This window comes from Ahaetulla prasina, chromosome 13 (genome assembly GCF_028640845.1).
Source record: "Ahaetulla prasina isolate Xishuangbanna chromosome 13, ASM2864084v1, whole genome shotgun sequence".
NCBI lineage: Eukaryota > Metazoa > Chordata > Lepidosauria > Squamata > Colubridae > Ahaetulla > Ahaetulla prasina.
Window position 1 is genome coordinate 16,138,940 of NC_080551.1, and position 19,396 is coordinate 16,158,335.

A 19,396-nucleotide genomic window follows, 5' to 3' on the forward strand; every position below is an offset into this window, starting at 1 on the left:
ATGTTGAAGGCGGCGGAGTTCTAATTTTTCTAAACCCAGGATTTCAAGTCTGGTGGCATAAGATATTTTGTTGTAATCAGAGGAGTGGAGAACTCTTCTTGTAAAATATTTCTGGACTCACTCAATTGTATTAATGTCCGAAATGAGGTGTGGGTTCAATTGGTCTAGCAAATGTTTTATATGCTCTGGTTAGTAGTGTAGTGTTTCACGGCGAAATAGGTTTTGCTGTCCCCAGGCTCTGGAGGCAAAAAGGTCTCCCCAGGCTCCAGAGGGCCTCTGGAGGCCCATTTCCGGCCCTCACGAACTTCTGGTAGGCCCATTTTTCGCCATCCCTGAGCCTCCGTGCCCGCCCTGCACTTATCTGCATCCAAAACGGGTCACGTGGAGGGAGACTCCTGGGAGAAGAGGGGAGGGGTTGGCGGGGCCAGCCAGGAGTGGGATTTGGGGGTTCTCCGAACTGCACAGAATCTTAGCTAGAGGTTCTCCCAAACCCTTGCAAACCCCCAGCAGCCCACCCACCCCCCGATTTCTGTGTAGAAATCCCAAGTTAGAAATGTTGCACTATATAAGTTTGGGAAAGATGGCAAAGAACCCTGCGAGATGCAGAACATGCAAAGGGCTAGGAAGGGAACTTCTTGACTCTGAAACTTTCTCTTATCATGAAAAGATCTGGAGTCTCTATACAGATAAATCTTCGACTTATGATAAGATTCCCCCAAAAGGTACTTAAAACCTGGACTGAACTTCTGAAGTGAGGTCGCCTGCCAGGGCGAGACAATCCTCATTATGAGCGCGTGGAAACCGAACCACATTTGAAACCCTTTGTAGCATTCCTGCGGTTATGCGACTACAAATTCTAACTTTTCCTTTTTAAAAAAAAAAAAATCACCAAGAACTGGTGTCAGTAAAAATGAGGACCCAGATTGTTGGGGGGGGGGGCAATATGCTGACTCTGTAAACCACTTAGAGAAGACTGTAAAACACTGTGAAGCAGTATACAAGTCTAATGCTATTGCTATTGCTTCCATTTTGCAGCAAAAAATGGCCATTGGATGGGCAACGGGTTCACTTAACAACTGCTATGTTCCATTGCAAAAAATGGTAAAATCCTTTTACCCATAACTCACTTCATAACGAGGTGATATACAACTGTAATTCTAAGCTCAATTATAGCTAGCTATAAATGAAGAATTGCATCCACTATCAAAGTTTCAAAATTTTAGAGTCACTATTATCACTAGAGGGCAGCACTTCACAAAGCAATATTAAGTAAGTAGAACTGGGCACAATTTGACCTCTTCAAAAGCTCAAGTGTGCAGAACAAGTGAGTAGCAATAGCACTTAGACCCGCGGTTCTCAACCTGGGGGTCGCAACCCCGTTGGGGGTCGAATGACGATTTGCCAGGGGTCGCCTAAGACCATCGGAAATATGGGAAGTATACTTGTGAGTCAAAGAATCGCGCTCCAATGGTTGACTCCACAAGCCAGCTGCAGGCTCTTCAAATCGCTAGCCGAATTCGGCTTCAGGCGTGATGAATTTAAAAAGAGAGAAATCTTTGCTCTGATGTCTCCCTCTCAAGCCAGCTGCAATCACTCCCAATCGCTAGCCTAATCTGGCTTCAGGCGCCATAAACTTAATAGGGGAGGAGTCTCCGCTTTAATGCCTCCGTCCTCAAGGCAATCGCAAGCAGCTCAGATCGCTAGCCAATACGGCTTCAGGCGCCATACATTCAAAAAAACAATTTGCTGCTTTTTTTCCTTTCTGCGGCTGCTGAGGCGCACTGAGATCGGTTGGGGTCGCCACATCGTGGGGAATTGTATTAAAGGGGTCGCAGCACTATAAAGGTTGAGAACCACTGACTTAGACTTATATACCGCTTTGTGGTGTTTTACAGCTCTCTCTAAGCGATTTACAGAGTCAGCTTATCGCCCCCAACAATCCGGGTCCTCATTTTACCGGATGGAAGGCTGAGTCAGCCTGGTGAGATTTGAACTGCCCAGTTGCAGATGATTGTCCAAGGGAAGGAGAAGTTCCCCAATAATTTTTCGAGTGCAGGATGACTTCTGGGTGGTAACACATGAAAGGGGTTAGTAGGAAGAATTCCATCATGGCTATCAGTAGCAATTAATGAAAATGGGAGACGCAGAGGAAAAAGTTGGCAGTTGGGAAGAAAACTAAAATCTGATAAGCAGGTCACTCACATAGACCTGTCCCCAAAAGGTGCTTTTTCCAAAAGGCAACTGGACTTTCTTGATTTTTTTTTTCCTTTGAAAACATTTTGCTTCTCATCCAAGAAGCTTCTTCAGTTCTTCTGAATAAAACTGAACGGGGGAAAAACAAAAATCAAGGAAGTCCAGTAGCCTTTTGGAAAAAGTACTTTGGGACAAATATGACCTACAGAATATGCGTGTGGAAAACCTACAATGCAGGTAGTCCTTGACTTATGACAACAATTGGGATCCGAATTTCTGTTGCAAACAAAAGTGGTTGTTAAGTGAGCCTCATCCTATTTTATGACCTTGTCACCGATGGCAAGTGAAAAACCTGGTTGTTAAGGGGATCTCATTTCCCCCATGGGCGTTGCTTATATTTGCTGGTTGCTGAGCACCTAACAGGGGTGTGCAAAATCCATCGTTCCAGGAAAAATACATTTTCCACACAGCTAATGTAAAAAAGAGACGACAAAGGGACCGAGGTAAGAATTTCTTGGGATCTTGGGAGGGAGGCGGAACTTAAAAACTATTTTAAGGATGACACTAGATGTGTTTTCCATTTCCTACATTTTAAAATAGCAAGAAAATGCATCACCAAAATACAGGGGAAACAGATAATAGGTCTTGAGTAGGTGCCAGCTACTTTGCTTAAAAATCTCTTACTCAACCGCTTCCAGGAAGAGAAACCCCAAATTGCAGGAAGAGGGAATTATAAAGCCGTTCACAGGTTTGCATCTCCTGTCTTGTTTGGAAAAGAGTAGGCGGTGCTCCAAGTTTTGGGCAACCTGTTCATCTTCCCAATTACTAGTTACACCACAACACACGGGCCACAAACACCCACGTAGAGACTGTACGTCTCGCACTCAAGCTGCAAAAGTGAAGGGGCTTACATCATTTTCCAGCAAGTTGAACATGCTCCGTTCTGCCAACTCTTTGGATTCTTCAAACTTCTCAATGGCCTGCTTCACTTCCTCGTCTGGAATCTTCCCTAGGCGCTTCCGTTTGTAATCATAATCTAGACGCCGGCCTTCTAATTTTTTTAGATGGTGCTATTATTATTTTTTTTAAAAAAAAAAAGAAAGGAAAGAAGAGAACCAAGTGGTTACAGCGAACAAGAAAAAGTCCTTGTGTATAAGGGCAGAAATATGTTTTTTTTTTAGCCATGGGGAGTGGCTTGTAATTGTAATTGTAATAAAATAACAGCCTCTTTGAATGCTTCGGCAAGAAATTCTTGGATTCTAGATAGTTCCTTCATTGTGAAAAATCTTCAGAGCATCTACATAAGAAGCAACATATTATTTGTTTACTTTTACGTTCTGGATCTCATTAAATTTCTGATGTGTTCCCTCTCTTGACTGTAGAGTGCCCATTCATTTTTAGATTCCACTAATGTTGTTTATGCAGTGTGTTTACCCATGTTTGACTGAATCACGGTTTACCGGTGTAGGTTTTTGTACCTGAGATCTGCTGGACAGTGCTGGGCTTCAGAATTTAGTGACCATGGTTTTGTTGTGGTCCGCCAGCAGCCTGCAGACCTGGCAGCGGAGTCGGACAGTGAGGAGGCTGGGGAGGACAATGGGTCAGTCCTGGAGTCAGGGGATGGCCCATACAAGGGCTCTGCATCAGAGGCAGAGATGGGGCCAGGGCCATCTGGGAGTGATGCGCAGACTCCGGAGCCTCCAGAGGCGGACAGCAGAGAGGCAGAGGAACAGGAGGAGCCTGTTCCTAGTGCATGCATGCGAAGTGCTGCCAGAAGGCAAGAGCAGCTGAAGCAAAAAGGAAAACTCAGGAGTAAGGCCAGAAGATGATTGGCCTCTCCCATAAGGCTTGAAAGAGCAGCCACGAGCCCTTGTGGAAAAGCAACGTTGATTCCATTACTTCTTGTCAGCGTCTCTTGGACTCAGAACCCCTGGTCTAGTGGTTAAGGTAGGGACTAGAAAGTGAGAGGTACTGAGTTCAAGTCCCACCTTAGCCGTGAAAGCCAGCTGGGTGATTTGAGTCAGTCACTGTCTCACAATCCAACCCATCTCACAAAGTGGTTTTTGTTGTGGGAAAAATAGGTGGAGAAAGGTATGCTGGATACGTTCACCACCTTGAGTTACTTGTAAAAATAATAAAGGCAGGATAGAAATAAATAAAGCATAAAAAATTATCTTGGCATTGGCCTCATTAAGCCAGAGGAAAAACCCTTCGTTTGGGAACTGCACCTCACATGAAGATGGTAATCACATTTTGCTAACCTAAGTTTTAAGATATTATGCAAATGTAGGCTTTAGGAAGTGGAAAAAAGAGAGCACGAGAGATTTGAGAAACGTTAATATTATTCCAGGGATGCACCTTCACATCCCTAGGCAAATATTCGAGGCAGAGATAAACTCACTCCAATCTCTTTTAAATCCTTTTCCTGCAGTAGCTGGAGAGGGTCAATAAAATTCTGCTTGATGGTGATATCGAGGGAGTCCTTCACTTCTGCCATCTGCTTCATACTTTCTCCCACATCGATCAGCGCAGCACCTTGTAAAGAAGAAACAACACACGTGTATCTCATGGGGAGGGATTTGGTTGTTGTTTATTTAAAAAAGAAAAAAAAGAAAACGATTCAGCAGCTTCGAAGCTGAAATTTAAAAGGCTTATTTTCAGCCTCTTTTCTTTGAAACGTGTAAAGCTTCTACCTTTCTTATTTTCCAGACCATTTTTTGGGTCACATACTTTATTTTTTTTTCCTTTTATTTTTCCATCTAATTATTACTTTATTTTCAATTTATATAGAAATTATAACTACTAATTTTCCCCCTAATTCTTATTTATACTTCTATTCTGGCTTCTAGTCAGGTCACTCTTACAAATCCTAATGTTAAAACGCATATTTATGTTAATACATAGTCCTTCTTATAAAGGTGTATATTCTTATTTCTACCTCTATTTCTAGTTTTTAATCAGGCCTCTGGTCATATACTTTAGAAGAGGCAATTATAATTAAAAAGAACTTCTTGCTGGAGAGAGAGAGAGAGAGAGAGAGAGAGAGAGAGAGAAAATAGAGAAAGAAAGAGAAGGAGAGAAAGAGAGAGAAAAAGAAATAGAGAAATAAAGAGAGGGAGGGAGGGAGAGAGAAATAAAGAGAGAAAGAGAATGAGAAAGAAATAGAGAAATAAAGAAAGAGGGAGGGAGGGAGGGAGGGAGGGAAAGAGAGAGAGAGAAAGAAATAGAGAAATAAAGAAAGAGAAAGAAACAGAGAAAGAGAGAGAGAAAGAGAGAGGGGGAGGGAGGGAGAAGCTTTAGCATTCTTAAGCAAAGCCCTGCACAATTTGGTGCTCTTACAGAGGTGCAGGATTACATCGCCCATCATCCCCATTCAGCACACCCATTTGTCTATGTTAACTGATAACTATAGACCTGCAGCACAATAGCTGAAAGGCTGGGCAATAATGCTAAATAAGTATTTCTTTTAAATAGTGGCAGTTCATCTTCCTTTGAAGCAACTCACCCAGGCTAGCTTCGATCCATAATTTGCATCTTTATTTCTGCATTGCTAGGACGATTGTTCCCTATTATTACTATAATACCCTCAATACAGGAGAGGAAATCAGCCCACGACATTTTAAACCACCTTGTCAGACAAAACAGGTATAGGATCGTTTTAATCTAGCAGGTATATCTTTCACATCTGGTTACCAATGAGTCACTTTGATGGTTACATGGGCGGCATATAAATTCAATAAGTAAAATAATTAGATAGATAGATAGATATAGACAGATAGATAGATAGGATTGGAGTAGATAAGATAGATAGATAGATAGATAGATAGATAGATAGATAGATAGATAGATAGATAGATAGATAGATGATAGATAAATAGATAGATAGATAGATAGATAGATAGATAGATAGATAGATAGAATTAGATTAGATAGATAGATAGATAGATAGATAGATAGATAGATAGATAGATAGATAGGATTAGATGAGATAGATAGGATTGGATTAGATAAGACAGATAGATGATAGATAGATAGATAGATAGATAGATAGATAGATAGATAGGATTAGATGAGATAGATAGGATTGGATTAGATAAGACAGATAGATGATAGATAGATAGATAGATAGATAGATAGATAGATAGATAGATAGATAGATAGATAGATAGATAGATAGATAGGATTAGATTAGATTAGATAGATAGATAGATGATAGATAGATAGATAGATAGATAGATAGATAGATAGATAGATAGATAGATAGATAGATAGATAGATAGATAGATAGATAGATAGATAGAGGTAAGTAGATAGATACCGGTAAGAAGGTAGGTAGATAAATGGATGGATGGAAACATTGGATGTGTTTACCTTCTGGAGTTATTTGTAAAAATAATAAAGAGGCAGAATACAAACAAACAAATAATTAGAATCTATTCTGTTTCCAATTCTCCCTTACCACAGAATATTTCCAGTGGAATGAATAAAGAATGGGAGAACTGCTTTTATTTTTCTTTCAGATGCAGGATCATTGTTGCCACACGAAAATACATTACGAGCCACCTTCCACATTTCAACTGAACCACAGGATAGATGTTGACTGGGCACGCGTGCACGCGCGCGCACACACACACACACACACACACAATCTCACTTTAGAATTCAATGGGGGTCTAACTTCTGAAGCAAGACACTTTTCAATCTGCCTGTAAACTAGATCTGCTATACTCTGCTCCCCGTCAGCCATTCATAGAAGATTCAACTTGTTTATTTCTTTTGGCTCTGTTTTTGTACCAAGCTGTCTAGCCTAGGGACATAATGTTCCAGCCTCTATCTCAGTTAATACACCTGAGCATCATTTACAGTCCTTGTAAAAGGTACATCCATTTTAAGGACCAGCATGTAAAGACAGAGGCCATATTTTGTCACGTTCCTGCTTCCACACTCTGCATCTTTTATCTCTGTAATTCCCAGTTGCAGTGTATGGCTGTGAAAGTTAGACCATAAGAATTGAGGCCTTTGAACTCTGGTGCTGGAGAAGACTCCTCAGAGTTCCTTGGACTGCAAGGCGAACACACTGCAAGGCGAAGTCAGTCCTAGAGGAGATCAACCCTGACTGCTCTTTAGAAGGCCAGATCCTGAAGATGAAACTCAAATACTTTGGCCACTTAATGAGAAGGAAGGACTAACTGGAGAAGAGCCTCATGCTGGGAAAGATTGAGGGCAAAAGAAGAAGGGGACGGCAGAGAACGAGGTGGCTGGATGGAGTCACTGAAGCAGTAGGCGTGAGTTTCAATGGACTTCAGAGGATAGTAGAGGACAGGAAGGCCTGGAGGAACGTTGTCCATGGGGTCGCGATGGGTCGGACACGACTTTGCAACTAAAAACAACAATCTCTGTAAAGTCCTCTGCTCAGGCAGGGATGCACCCTTGCCTTAAAAATCCAGATTTATTAAGTGCCGCTTGCATGAACTACATAAACAATGCTGCGCGGCTGCAGAAGCTCACCAAAGCTGGAGTCCTCTCTCAGTTCCCTCCCATATCGGAGCATACAGTCCCCAAGTAATCCTTCGGTCTGTGGGTATCCTGTGGCCTTCACTTGCCCTCGGATCTTGGAGACAGTGTTCAGCATTCCTAGCTTAGCTCTGTAGGCTTTAAAAGAGAGAGATTAATATTGAAAAGCTTAAAAGAGATACGCTGGGATTTCTATACTGTCTGGAGAACATTTCTGCTCGTCGACTTCACGTCTCCAGACTTGGAATGTTCTTCTACTTATGCGATCGCCGTAGAAGCAAGTTGTCACCAGCTTCATTCAGACCCATGCTGGATAACAAACAGGAATTAACGGCATCCACAGGAGAGGCGGTCCTCGACCTACGACCACAACTGAGCCCCAACATTTCTGTTGCTAAGTGAGAGATTGGTTAAGTGTTTTTTTTTTTTGTTTACATTTATATCCCGCCCTTCTCCGAAGACTCAGGGCGGCTTACAGTGTGTAAGGCAATAGTCTCATTCTATTTATATATTTACAAAGTCCACTTATTGCCCCCCCAACAATCTGGGTCCTCATTTTACCTACCTTATAAAGGATGGAAGGCTGAGTCAACCTTGGGCCTGGTGGGGCTTGAACCTGCAGTAATTGCAGGCAGCTGGTTTTAATAACAGGCTTCTTACAGCCTTGAGCCACCACGGCTCTGTTTTACCAATGTTCTTGCTTCAGTTGTTCAGTGAATCGCTGAAGTCGGTAAGTTGGTAAACTGGTTGTTAAGTGAATCTGGTCCCCCACTGATTTTGCTTGTCAGAATTTTGCAAAAAGGGATCACGTAACCACAGGACGCTGCAACGGCCATAAATATAAATAGTTGCTGAGCATCTGAATTTTGATCACATGATTATGGGGATAGTTGTAATTGTGTTGTAACTGTGTAAACTGTGTAGTTGTAACTGTGAAAAGCGGTCTTAAGTCACTTTTTTTTAGTGCTGTTGTAACTTTGAACAGTCACTAAGAAAAATGTGGTAAATTGAGAACTACCTATACAGGCAGTCCTGGATTTATGACCACAACTGAACCTGAATTTATTCATGTTAAGCAAGACAACGGTTACATTTTGCCCCGTTTTATGACTTTGCCTGCCACCGTTAAGTGAATCACTACAGTTGCTAGGTTAATAACACACTCATTAAGTGAATCTAACTTCCCCATTGACTTCGCTCATCAGAAGAATAGAAAAGGGGATCACGTGACCCCGAGATATTGCAACAGCCAGTTGCCAGGTGTCCAAATTCTGATCACGTGACCGTGGGGATGCTGCAATGGCCATAAGTGTGAAAAATGGTCACAAGTCATTTTTTTCAGTGCCATTGTAACTACAAAATGGTCACACAATGAACAATTGTAAGTGAAGGACTACCTGTACGTCGTAACTATATACTGATAGTCCTCGCCCTCAGACCACAATTGGGAGCAGAATCTCTGTTGCTAAGCCAGGCAATTATTAAATGAGCCACACCCAATTTTATGATCCTTTTTGGCCATGGTTGTTAATCAAATCATTGCTTAAGCAAATCATTGCAGCTATTAAGTGAATCACACAGTTATTAAGTGAATCTGGCTTAGTGATCTTAGAATAGAACAGAGTTGGAAGGGACCTTGGAGGTCTTCTAGTCCAACTCCCTGCTTAGGGAGGAAATCCTACACCACTTCAGACAAATGGTTATCCAACCTCTTCTTAAAAACTTCCAGTGTTGGAGCATCCACAACTTCTGGTGGCAAGTTGTTCCAGTGATTAATTGTTCTAACTGTCAGGAAATTTCTCCTTAGTTCTAAGTTGCTTCTCCCCTTGATTAGTTTCCATCTATTGCTTCTTGTCCTGCCCTCAGGAGTTTTGGAGAATAGCTTGACTCCCTCTTCTTTGGGGCAGCCCCTGAAATATTGGAAGACTGCTATCATTTGCACCTCTATAACTGTCTGGTTCGGTTCTGCAACCCAGCAAGACAGACCCAGACTTCAGAGGATAATTAGAACTGCAGAAAAAATAATTGCTACCAACCTGCCTTCCATTGAGGACCTGTATACTGCACGAATCAAGAAGAGGGCCGTGAAAATATTTACAGACCCCTCACATCCTGGACATAAACTGTTTCAACTCCTACCCTCAAAACGACGCTATAGAGCACTGCACACCAGAACAACTAGACACAAGAACAGTTTTTCCCCCGAAGGCCATCACTCTGCTAAACAAATAATTCCCTCAACACTGTCAAATTATTTACTAAATCTGCACTACTATTAATCTTCTCATCGTTCCCATCACCTATCTCCTTCCACTTATGACTGTATGACTGTAACTTTGTTGCTGGCAATCTTTATGATTTATATTGATATATTGACCATCAATTGTGTTGTAAATGTTGTACCTTGATGAACGTATCTTTTCTTTTATGTACACTGAGAGCATATGCACCAAGACAAATTCCTCATGTGTCCAATCACACTTGGCCAATTAAAAAAAATTCTATTCTATTCTATTCTATTCTTTCTATTCTATTCTATTCTATCATGTCTCCCCTAGTCCTTCTTTTCATTAAACTAGACATGCCCGGTTCCTGCAATTGTTCTTCATATGTTTTAATCTCCAGTTCCCTAATCTTCTTTGTGGCTCTTCTCTGCACTCTTGGAACCTGGCTGGGAAGACTGCAAATGATGATCACATGACTTGGGATACCACAACCATCACAAAACAGGTGCCACTTGCCAAGTACCTGTATTTTGACTGTGCGATCATAGGGATGCTGCAACAGTCATAAGTGTAAGGACCGACTGTAAGTCACTTTTTTTCAGTTTTGTAACTTCGATGGCCACTAAACGATTATAAACTGAGGACCACCTATAAACAGTTAAGTAAAAATGCAGACAATAAAACTGTTGCAACATAAAAATATCCGTAGAAGCTGGAAGGCACAGATCTGACGGATCGGTTCACAGAGATGCTCGGTCGTCTGAAACATCTGGAACTCACTGAAACGATCTTGTTCTCACCTGGGTTAGGTTGGAGATATTCTGTAGCTTTGGATAAAAGTTCTGCCACTGCCTTGCTAGTGACGTCAATTTTCTGCAAGAGGAAAATGTAATTTCTTTAGATGGGCTGTTGCAAATCATTTTCAGTTGGAGCCACTTTCTACTCAACGCCTCTCCAGTTTTGATTCCTAAATTGGAAACGGGCAGTTTTGATCATTTTTGGAAGTGTTTTGAACTTGAAACTTTTCTAAGGTTAAGGGGTGCTTGGTGCTCTCTGAGCTTGCTTGTTTTCTTTACCCTAACTACATAACATCATCATAAGCCTAGCACAGATGACGTTACCTAGTTGGGTAATGAAATGTTTGTAAGAAAACAAGCAAGATCAGAGAGCACCCAGGACCCCCTCATGTCAACCCTGAGCTACAAATCTTCTCCTTTATTGATTTCGAAGGTTGTTGAAACAACCCTTGTTGGACGTGAATCAGAATGCTGGATTCAAAAAGAATTCAATTTTGAACCATCGCTAATCTTTAACAATATATGACGGGGACTGATTCAGAGGTGGGTTTCAGCAGGTTCTGACCAATTCTGGAGAACCAGTAATGGAAATTTTGAGTAGTTCAGAGAACCGGTAAGTACCACCTCTGGCTGGCCCTGCCTCCATCTATTCTCTGCCTCCCGAGTCCCAGCTGATTGGGAGGAAATGGGGATTTTGCAGTAACCTTCCCCTTGGAATGGGTAGGGAATGGGGATTTTGCAGTATCCTTCCCCTGCCACGTCCACCAAGCCATGTCCACAGAACCGGTTATAAAAAAATTTGAATCCCACCACTGACACTGTTTCTTTCGTACATTATACACAAATTTGTGCCAACCTGGTCTCCTCTAGACCTTTGCCTAACTGTGGGCCTATTTTAGAAAAAGGATAAAAAGGCCTCTTGAGTTATAATTAGAAATAACTACCTTGCAATTAGCAGCCGGCATCAGAGGCTTGCCTTACCTTCTCCATCTCTTGAAAGTCTTCATCAAGTTTCGTCCCTTCTGCTCCACTGATCTTCTCGCTGAAAAGCTGCAGGAGGAAAAAAATAACGATAAACAAATGGTAACAGCAGCAAACCAAAGAATAGAATAGAATAGAATAGAATTTTTATTGACCAAGTGTGATTGGACACACAAGGAATTTGTCTTGGTGCATATGCTCTCAGTGTACATAAAAGAAAAGATACGTTCATCAAGGTACAACATTTACAACACAATTGATGGTCAGTGTATCAATATAAATCATAAGGATTGCCAGCAACAAGTCTAGGGAGATTCTCAGTCCTCCAGGTCATGGGTGTCCCAAAGGTGCTTCCCCCCCCCCACCCCTCAAGTTTTTTATTTTTATTTTTTTTCCTTTGAAGACGTTTTGCTTCTCATCCAAGAAGCTTCATCAGGTTCTGATGGCGGGGGAATGGAAGGACAGGTACTAAAAGTCTATGGAGATCCTCAGTCATCCAGGTGACGGTTGTCCCAAAGGTGCTTTGTCAAGAGGCAACTTGGGACTTCCTGGTCTTTTTTTTTTTCTTTGAAGACATTTCGCTTCTCACCCAAGAAGCTTCTTCAGCTCTGGAAGCTTTTTGGATGAGATGCGAAATGTCTTCAAAGAAAAAAACCAAGAAGGCCAGTTGCCTCTTGAAAAAGTACCTTTGGGATGACCCCAAGTAGCAATAGCACTTAGACTTATATACCGCTTCACAGGGCTTTACAGCCCTCTCTAAGCGGTTTACAGAGTCAACATGTTGCCCCCAACAATCTGGGTCCTCATTTTACCCACCTTGGAAGGATGGAAGGCTGAGTCAACCTTGAGCCTGGTGAGATTCGATCTGCCAAATTCCAGGCAGCCAGCAGTCAGCAGAAGTAGCCTGCAATACTGAATTCTAATCACTGCACCACCACAGCTCATTGTGTGCGTGTGTGTGTATCTCCTCCATACATTTGGTGAAAATGTGTTTGGCTATTGCCCTTGTTCAGCGTATTCATGTGTGCATGCTCTTTGTATCACAAAGGTTGTCGCTTTGTCACTAAAGGGAATTCCCATTTCAGATGCAGAACTGAGACTTATCTCCCCTCCCCAGCTTATCTTTTTGGCCTGCCAACTCCTCTTTTATCACTTCTGGGCCTCTCCTTACCAGCTCCACCTCCAAACTACACCAGGTTGTAGCAGATGTTTCCTCAAGTCATAGATCTTTCAAGAGTTTCTGGCCCTTCATCCCACTGACATCACACACCCCTTCTTTAAATGTCTTCTGCTCACAGCTCATCTGGCACAGCAGTAATTACGGGCAATTACAATGAATGCACAACAACATGCGTTGACACCGAAGGGACTACATTTGTGCAATCCGGACCAAAGAAAAGCACTCCATTTCCTGTTCCTTATCAGAAAGAAACATTCTGTCTCTGGTTTGAACGCCGTGCTAAACCATGGTTTGTTTCAACTAGATTTAATAATCCAGAACTGGTTGGGATTACACTGCAAGCTAAGCTCCTTGCAGCCTCCCAGCTTTTACAAGGTGGCCCTGCCTAAATTCAGCACTAAGCCGATTCTTCTTTTCATTCAAACTTAAAGGACTTCTTGTTCCCATTTCTTTCTTTAAGTCTCCCAAACCCTGAACGCTGAAATTGATTTTGGTTTCACATATATGCATGTTTTTTCATGGGTTTGAGGATGAGCGAAAGGAGCAGGAGGCCTTTAAGCCTTCACAAAAAATGAAAAGGAGGAAGAAAAAATTTAACCCCACCTTTGGGGTTAATCATGTCACTATCTTGCACACACACACAAACACACACACTTTCCAAAATTTCCAAAAGCTCTTTGGAAGCTGGTAGACTAAATTACAGCTCCCGTCCCCCTGTAACCCTAAAAATTAAAGGAAAAGAAGGCTCTGATTATTTCACAACATGGCAAAGCTGGCTTGAGGAACTCTGGGAGTTGAAGTCCACAAGTCTTAAAGGGACCAAGGTTGGAGACCCCAGCTATAAATGGTTAAATGACAGATATTGAAGTTAGAGGTGTGGAATTAGGTGAAATATGGTTTACACAAGAAAGGAAAACAGATGGGTAAATTTTTGTTGATGGTTATATAATTGATGCTATAATGGAAGATAATATATGTTACAATATGATAGATGTTATTGCATATTTGTTTATATATTACCGCATATTCGTTTATATATATATAAACAATGATTGTATATATACAATGTATATATACAATGATTGTTGTGTCTGCGCCCCCCCCCCCGAGCCCCCGAGATGATAATGATGCTTGTACATTTGTATATTAACATCTTGGACACCTAGAAAGCACACTGCTCAACATAGAACGGAAATGTATGATATAAAATAATAAAAAAACATTTTAAAATAAATGAATAAATTACAGCCCCTAAAAGTTAGTAACATTTAGCACTGCTATAAACTGAGCCGACCTCATTCTGGTTCAGCCCAGTGTTAGAATGCAACCAGTGGAAAAAAATGATGTTACTACGCTGAAAGCTACTAAAAACTACTCCAATCTTGGACAGGCTAACCCTGGAGCATCTTGTGAGAATGTTTTAAACCATTGCTAGCAGGAATTAGAAACAGAACAACAAGCTCCACAGGAAAAGGCCCACACGTTGTGCCAATCTACAGCCCTATCCCTATTAAAAGGAAGACAAATTCAAGGAATAAAATGCCCTTTATCCATATCCATATGGAACAAAAATCCTTCCTTCCTTATTTATTTATCAAATTTATTTGCTGCCCATCTTACAGTTCAAGTGACACCTTCCTTCCTTCCTTCCTTCCTTCCTTCCTTCCTTCCTTCCTTCCTTCCTTCCTTCCTTCCTTCCTTTTCACCCTTGATTTAGCAATAGCAGTAGCACCTAGACTTATATACCGCTTCACAGTTCTTTACAGCCCACTGTAAGCGCTTTACACAGTCAGCATATTGCACCCCAGCAATCCTGGTCTTTGTTTTACCGACCTCAGAAGGATGGAAGGACAAGTAAACCTTGAGCCGGTCAGAATCGAACCACTGATAGTCGGCAGAATTAGCCTGCAATGATGGATTCCAATCACCATTGCCCAGAATGAGCCTGCTTGAGGATTGATACAATATCCAACTCTATGTGGTTGTGCTGATTAACCCAAATGCAACAGAACGACTTCTCTACCATATACATAGGTATGAAATGCTCCCGGTTCGGACCGGATCAGGTGATCTGGTAGCGATGGCGGCGGGTGGTTCGGAGAATCGGTAGCAAAAATCCCTGCCCCCATGCCCACCTAATCACCCAGTCACCCGCTTGCCGCTTCTTTCCGGCTCACTCGTTTTTTCTGCCCAAATGGTAGGAAAAGGTTAAAAATGGTTTTTTAAAAAAAGGCTCTGACGATCACAGCTGATCCTAAAATTTAAAAAAATTAAAATTAATTTTTTTTAATTTTTAATTGAAAATTAAAAAATTTAAATTTAAAAAAAATTAAAAATTAAAAATTAAATTTTAAATTTTTAAAAAAAAATTAATTAAAAAAAATAAAATTAAAAAAGCTGATTAAAAGGTTAAAAAGGGTTTTAAAAAAAGGCTCTGATGATCAAAGCCTTTTTTTTTTTACTTTTAAAAGCATTTTTTACAACCTATTCAGCCGAATAGGTTTTTAAAAAATGCTTTTAAGAGAGAAAAAAAGATCACATGCCACAGCTGATCATACCCCTCACATGCGCTGTTCTACTTGCCCCATGCCTTCTTTTGGCATGCACTGTGCGCACACGTGCACCTCGCATTTGGTGCATGGTGCGCATACGCAGCCAGCGAACCGGTAGTAAACCGGTTCAGATTTCACCACTGCATATACACCCTCTTCCTTATGAGGGATGTCCCATGGTCCATACTAAGATGGCTATTTGGAGTGTGTACCGCAGCAGTGACAGTACAAAAGGCCAGCTCCATTTATATAGAAGCATCTGCAGTGGCGATCTGCACTTAATACACTCCGTAATTTGGTAAACAGAATTCTTAGAACTGTGTTTTCTCAATGCTGTCTCTCAAGCAGAGGTTAATGGGGGCCATTAATCTTGTTATGTTAAGTCAAGTCAACGAACACAAGCCCCCAGGGAGCAGTTTACTTCAAAGTTACCAGGTAACGTCTTCCTGTAAGCACATTCTCACAGATATAGTAATAGCCTGGTTTTAAAGTGACATAATACTTGTGATGACAATCAGAAAGCCAACCTGGGGCTTTTGGCTTCTGGAGACAGTTACTGACATGCCCTTTGTCCAAATTAATGGACCATGCCAGTCAAAAGGGTGTGGCTCAGGCTGTAAGAAGCCTGTTATTAAACACAGCTGCTTGCAATTACTGCAGGCTCCAGTCCCACCAGGCCCAAGGTTGACTCAGCCTTCCATCCTTTATAAGGTAGGTAAAATGAGGACCCAGATTGTTGTGGGGGGCAATAAGTTGACTTTGTATATAAATTTACAAATAGAATGAGACTATTGCCTTACACAATGTAAGCCGCCCTGAGTCTTCGGAGAAGGGCGGGATATAAATGTAAATTAAAATAAAATAAAAAATAAAATAAAAATGTTGTCTGCATTCTACTCAGTGTTTATTCCATTGTGTTCTCTATCTAATTATTGCGATGTATTTATTTTTTATTTATTTATTTATGTCACAACATTATATACAAGCACATATAATGAAAGAAAACAATAGGACAGGAACAGTAGGCACTTTTGTGCACTTATGCACGCCCCTTATAGTCCTTTTAGGAATGGGGTGAGGTCAATGGTAGACAGTTTTTGGTTAAAGATTTTGGGAATTTGAGAAGAGACCACAGAATCAGGCAGTGTGTTCCAAGCGTTAACAACTCTGTTACAAAAGTCATATTTTCTGCAATCAAGATTGAAGCGGTTAACATTAAGTTTAAATCTATTGTTTGTTCTTGTATTATTGCGATTGAAGCTGAAGTAGTCTTTAACAGGAAGGACGTTGCAATAGATGATTCTGTGTTAAACACAGGTCATGTCAGAGTCAGCGGAGTTCTAAGTTTTCTAATCCCAGGATTTTAAGTCTGGTGGTATAAGGTATTTTGTTGTTATCTAATTTTTGGAAACAGCCAGTTTGGGGTTGTGGTTCTGCAGTTCTCAGAACTGAACTGAAGCTTCTTGGATGAGAAGCGAAACGTCTTCAGCCAAAAACAAAGAAAAGTCCAGTTGCCTTTTGAAAAAGCACATTTGGGACACACTCCATGATTTGGAAGACTGAAAATCTCCACAGACAACTGAATGGATAACATCAGTCAACATCACCACACCAGCTGAAAGAGCTGCAAGATCAGGTTAGGGATAGAATAGAATAGAATAGAATAGAATATTTTAATTTGTATACCGCCCTTCTCCCGAAGGACTCAGTGTGGTGAACAGGCAGATAAAATACAAACATACACAATAGTAAAAACATCCCTTAAAAAACTGATTTAAATTTGCCCAAATATTAAAATAACATACACCCCCATAAAATTACAAAAATTTAAATTTTAAAAACCCATCAAAAGTCAATTAAAATTTAAAGATAAAAAATCAAGCTAGTCCAGCCATACGAAATAAATAGGTTTTAAGTTCGCGGCGAAAGGTCCTAAGGTCTGGTAGTTGTTGAAGTCCGAGGGGAAGTTCGTTCCACAGGGTCGGAGCCCCCACAGAGAAGGCCCTCCTCCTGGGGGCCGCCAGTCGACACTGTTTGGCTGACAGCACCCTGAGGAGTCCCTCTCTGTGGGAGCGCACCGGGCGATGGGAGATCGAGGTCGGCAGTAGACGGTCCCGTAAATAACCTGGTCCTAAGCCTAGATAGACTAGAGTCTCACAAAGAAAATCAATCAATGTGGTTGCTAGGAGTTGAAAACAAGTTAACGGCCCATACATGAATCAATCAATCAACCAACCAATCAATGTTACCTACGGCCATAATGACCAAAATCCAAGTGCTTGAATATAAGTCAATGGGACAATGACTATCCTGAGCCCAAATATTATAGGCAATTGAGTCTTGTAACTTTGTACTTGCCAATTTATGCCTGTCCCACTGAGCTTTGGAGCATGTAGCCAAGCTGTATAGCAAAAGCCTTCTTAAAAGAGCTTTTGTTGTGCGTAGGCAAATATTACTTCCTTGCTAAAAGAAAGGGAAAAAAAAAACGTTTGAGAAAGAGACCTGGGAGAAAATGCGGTCGTGATCTTGAAGCTCATAGCAACTCTATCCACACAATACCATTGCCTATACTTCTGGCCACCTGATCCACAATGTTAACCCTTGAATGTTTGATTGCATTGGGGGGGGGGAGACCTATTCTTTGCAAACTTGCAAAGTGAATTTTTAAAAGGAGGAGGAGGAGGAGGAGGAGGAAGAGGAGGAGGAGGAGGAGGAGGAGGAGGAGGAGGAGGAGGAGGAGGAGGAGGAGGAGAAGAAGAAGAAGAAGAAGAAGAAGAAGAAGAAGAAGAAGAAGAAGAAGAAGAAGAAGAAGAAGAAGAAGAAGAAGAAGAAGAAAGGAAAAGAGAAAGAGAAGAGAGAGGAAAAGAGAGAAGAGAGAGAAGAGATGGGGGAAGAGACTATGAGAGACCTCTGAAGAAAGGGAGAGACAGAGAGGGAGAGAGGGAGGGAGGAGGAGGAGGAGGAAGAGGAAGAGAAGGAAGAGGAGGCGAAGGAGAAGAAGAAGAGGAGGAGGGGAGGGGACAGGAGGAGGAGGAGGAGGAGGAGGAGGAGGAGGAAGAGAAGGAGAAGGAGAGGAAGAGGAGGAGGAGGAGGAGGAGGAGGAGGAGGAGGAGGAGGAGGAGGAGGAGGAGGAAGAAGAAGAAGAAGAAGAAGAAGAAGAAGAAGAAGAAGAAGAAGAAGAAGAAGAAAGAAGTCAGCCTGTGTAATTCTCCAGTCCCTGTAACAATGACATGGTGGGAAAATATTTTAACAAAAGTACCACAAGGTTGCAACAACATGAGGCTGTTGCTTGCTACAAGAGAGCAGCAACACTAAGCAACTCTCCCTGGATACAATGTAAGATTCACAGCAAACTTGTGTGGTGGGAACAAGAGAGCAACAATATAGCTTTTCAAAGGTTTTCTTTTCCTTTTTATTTCCCTACTTCCCAAATCAAAAGTCTATTTTTATTTTATTTTTTGCTTCTGTTTGGGCCCAGGTATGACCTCACCACTTTCCTTTTTCTGATCTTGAGCTGGAGACAAAAGACAAATATAAAACTCAAGATTCCTACTTTGGCCAAATCCCACCACTGTCACGTAAATAAAACACCTTCTTACAAGTAGCTTCTAAAAAAAGCTGGCTGATGTTTTACTCTGTTTTCACAGCTTGGCAACCAGGGAAAAAGCAACTTTGCACAAAAGGGAGGTAAAACAAAACGTGTCTCCAAAGCAAAAGTAGATTTGAGAAGATGGGTTGCGATCTGTAGATTTTACTCAGATGCGTTAATTTCAAGATGACAGGCTAAATGTAAACAAGCACAAGTTTTGGGTGCACTGGGCTCTAAAGAAAACACTTATGAATTAATATTTGTGTTCCCATGCAGTGGGAACATGCATGGAAAAACAACTTATGAGGTTGCAATATTGGAGAGAAAGGCTACTGCAAAAGCTGAGGAGTTTCTCCATCAAACAG

General features: G+C 41.5%; 1 protein-coding gene across 1 annotated transcript in view; it reads right to left on the bottom strand.

The window, feature by feature from the left end:
* SH3GL3 (SH3 domain containing GRB2 like 3, endophilin A3) overlaps positions 1 to 19,396 on the bottom strand; it is a 42,816-nt gene that overhangs the window by 5,703 nt on the left and 17,717 nt on the right. The window contains exons 2-6 of the mRNA XM_058155768.1: positions 11,711 to 11,779; positions 10,733 to 10,805; positions 7,702 to 7,845; positions 4,595 to 4,728; positions 3,105 to 3,263 (exon numbers count right to left, since the gene is read on the bottom strand). Of these exons, the coding sequence (XP_058011751.1) occupies positions 3,105 to 3,263; positions 4,595 to 4,728; positions 7,702 to 7,845; positions 10,733 to 10,805; positions 11,711 to 11,779 (579 nt within the window). The remainder of the gene's footprint in view (positions 1 to 3,104; positions 3,264 to 4,594; positions 4,729 to 7,701; positions 7,846 to 10,732; positions 10,806 to 11,710; positions 11,780 to 19,396) is intronic.